General features: G+C 30.5%; 1 protein-coding gene across 1 annotated transcript; it reads right to left on the bottom strand.

The window, feature by feature from the left end:
• Window positions 1-264: 264 nt before the first annotated feature.
• LOC110612022 (E3 ubiquitin-protein ligase SIRP1) lies at window positions 265-2,675 on the bottom strand. The gene is made up of 2 exons (XM_021752655.2): window positions 2,525-2,675; window positions 265-1,615 (listed from the first exon to the last, which is right to left on the bottom strand). The coding sequence occupies exon 2, from the start codon at window positions 1,567-1,569 to the stop codon at window positions 400-402; it is 1,170 nt and encodes a 389-aa protein (XP_021608347.1). The 5' UTR covers window positions 1,570-1,615; window positions 2,525-2,675; the 3' UTR covers window positions 265-399.
• Between the last annotated feature and the right edge of the window lie 1,071 nt (window positions 2,676-3,746).

Below are 3,746 nucleotides of genomic sequence, written 5' to 3'. Positions count from 1 at the left end.
TACCAATTTGTAAAAGTATTAAAAGTGAATTATAAAAAATATATAAAATTTAAATTAATGGAAAGAGCATTTTAGCCATTTTTCCAAAATTACATAGAAATTAATTTATAAGTTTATTCAAATGTTAAGCACTCAGTAGATGTGTTTTAAAAAGATACAGGAAGTAAACTGGAGATTTCCTGAGATTTGCTATTAACAGAAGGTGAAAGATGATCACCATCGAAGTTGATGACTTTTCTTGCAAAAGATACATATAGATGAGTAGGCAGCTCAAAACAACAATCTTTTTTGTTCAAAAGATTCAGGATTCAGTAACATACTATGTACATAAGCAAGGCAACACACATTCAAGCAACTTGGAGAACAAGAAGCTAATATGGCAACTAATGAAAATCAAACTCAATTCTCATCTCTTTGGGAAGCATTTCCAGGGGCATTTGCCAAAGAGGATGATGAAGTTGAGGTTGAATGATTTCCACTGGATTGAGATCCTGAGGAAGATGAGAACAAACTATTGAAAGGCCAAGGAAATGAAAACCTTCTACCATTTCCATTTCTTCCCTCCTCTTCTCCCTCTTCAATGCTATTTCCGTGATGTTGGTGATTATTACTACTATTACTACTGTTACTGCCATTGCTGCTACTATTGTTATTATCAACATTACTGCTTTCTGTCCGATGAATGCTAATCCGAGACCTCTCAGAATCAGACTTGGACTCATCAGCAGGCAACTGAAACCTGCAAACTGGGCAAGAACTATGAAGTTCCAGCCATGGCAATATACATGAGCTATGAAACTTGTGCTTGCATGGCATTTCCTTTGCCTCAGTGCCAATCTCAAAATCATCCAAACAAACTGAACATTGGAAAGTTTCCTTGATTGTTACAGTAGGCAATGCCTCAATTGCCTCCTTTTGTGCTGGTGGAGTACCATATCTGTTTGGATCATTCTCTGCTAAATGCTGCAACAACATATCCAAACCAGGTCCTAAGAAATAATCACCTAATGACCCAATGGGAGTGTGATTCTGGTTTTGACCATTGCTTGAATCATATGAACCCTGAACAATGACAGTTCGATTCATAGGATTGATCAAAATGACTCGTTCTCTTTCCCTATCTCTATCTCCATCTCTATTCCTTTCTCCTTCAGAATTCTCTGATTCAGATGCCATTCCAGCTCGAATTCCTTGAAGCAATTGTAATATCGTAGCTGAACTTCTTCTCCTCCTCCTCATGAATGATTCAAGTTCACGGTCTAACTCAGTTTCTCCTCCATGGTGTGGCTCACCATCATCACTGTCCTCTTCTTCTTCAAAATCCATTCTTCTATATCTTCTCCGTCGACGGGGATTTCCCATCATTCCAAGCAAGATTGGGGCCCAAAGAGAGAGTGCACGATCAGAACTAAAATCAGGATCAGGCTCCTGATTTTCCCTTGTGCTACTGCTCATTTCTTCTACAAATCCACTTTGACAAAAGGGGCATTTAATCTCAGCTTCCATAATGGGATTGACCATTTGAGAACACATGTGACACCAATATTGGGCTGCCATTGCTTCCTCCATTCTTTCTCTTTCCCCTCCTCCAGCAACACCCCCTTTATTGTAATCTCTGTCACAATCAAGGCATAAACGCATTAATAAGTAAAGCAAACACCGTTCCAATCTTGAATTCACACAGAAAGAAGTGACATGAAAATTTGCAAATGTCTTCAGATCTAAGAACTGATGAACAATAGAAATACCAAATTCCACAATCTCTTGTGTAAGGGAGTGGAAGGTAACTGAATGTCTCTTGGAAAAACAAAACCACTTATGGGTCCGGTAAAAAGTGATATATTTCAAGATCTATCAATCAGAAAATCACAGATCACCCAGTGATAATCAATCTCCAGCTAAAAATTTGACCAAAAAAAAAGCCTAAACTAAAAGAAATAAATAAGAAAATGGGGAAATTTTCCATCTATAAACAAGAATCTTCATCTTAAAGCAAGTACAATTTCCACAAAACAGAAAAAAAAAAAATTGTAGCATGTTGGCAGATCCCCGCAAGAAAAAAAAAATTAATTTCAAGAAAAAGAGAGATAAAGAAAAAGACTTGAGTAGCTCTTACCAAATGAATACAAGAGAATTAATTCAGTATAACAAAATATCAGATAAACCCAAAATATAAATATAAATTCAAGAAGAGAGACCTCTTATGAGGAAAATCAAGGGTAGGTAAATCAAGCTCAAATTATTAAAACCCCAGAAAGATCTGGAAGAATCCCCAGAAGCAAAGCATGTAATGTTTGACGCAAACAAGCATTTCATCTTACATATTTATCAGCTGATTCTCTAAATTCTTAGAAAAACCCATCATCGCATAAAGAAACAAGACAAGACAATAATATTTGAATTTAACACGCACAGAGGAAAAAAATTATAAAAAAAAAAAAAAATCAAAAGGAAAAAGTAAAGCGAAATACCAGTAATCATCAAGAAAATATAAATAAAATGAAAGAGGAGAAAAGAAAATTACCCAAAAGTGGAATTGGATGGGAGATTAGCTGGAGAAAAATATGTGTGGATTTCGTGTTGAAGAGAAAGAGAAAAAGAAAGAAATGAAGATGCACAGCTAGATTAGCATTATAGAGCAAACAACCAAACCGCGTCCTTTTCTTTATTTCTTGCTTTTTTCAACTTTTTTAATTATTATTATTATTGGTTGGCTATTTATTATTGGTCATTGTAATTTAAAAAAAAAAAAAAAAGACGTTTATGATAATCATTCTTTGTGGAGAGTACTATTTTGTGCATAATGATGCGTGAATCGAACCGAATTGATTCATCAAATAATTAGGTTTAGTTTCATTTTTCAATTTCCAATTCCATTTAGTTCAACTTTTAAAGAAAAAAAATAATAAATAAATCAAACCAAATTACTTAAATTCCACACTTTGAAATTTAGTTTTAATATTCAATTTTCCTTTTTCACTATAACAATTATGAAAATTCTTTCACACACTTTTATATATTATTTAATATTATTTTTTATATGTTTTTTAAATAAATAATACATATGAGATATCCAAAATTGAACCTCAATTTAAATCTAAAATATTAAAAAATAGTGAAAAATTCTAAAATTTAAAATATTTCCAGTTAATTTTATTAAATATATCACAAAAAATATAAGTAAATTTAATCATAAACTATTCATACTAATTTTAATAAATTTACATAATTCATAATAATAACTCAAGTATTAAACAATCATGAAAAAAAATCTTAATAAATTATATTCAAACAACATGCCAAATAACAATAAATTAAAAGTTTAACTACAAATTTTAAACTATAAAAAATAAAATTTAACTAAACAAGTTAAGGTAGATGCTACTCATTTCTCTATTAACTCAACAACTTTAGATAACGGGTATATATAGAATGTTAGACCTAAACTCATAATGTGAGTTAAAATTGATACTTATATAATTTAAATTATCCAATAATTAAATTTAACCTTTTTTACTTATAAAAAATATCATCTCCATTTAAATTTAATATTATTTTGTTTTTATATTGCACCCATAAACCCATTTTCAACAATTAAATTATTTAATCAAATATCAATTTAATAATATTTAAAATTTATATTTTATTTAATTTTATCAATATTTTTTACTTTTAAATTTTTTCAAATTAAAATTGAATTGACTTTAAAGTTTAAATTTAATTAAAATCTTTAAAGTTTAATTTTA

Source organism: Manihot esculenta, chromosome 3 (genome assembly GCF_001659605.2).
Source record: "Manihot esculenta cultivar AM560-2 chromosome 3, M.esculenta_v8, whole genome shotgun sequence".
Lineage (NCBI taxonomy): Eukaryota > Viridiplantae > Streptophyta > Magnoliopsida > Malpighiales > Euphorbiaceae > Manihot > Manihot esculenta.
The sequence above is the reverse complement of the archived record's forward strand: the minus strand, read 5'-3'. Positions and strand labels throughout refer to the sequence as shown.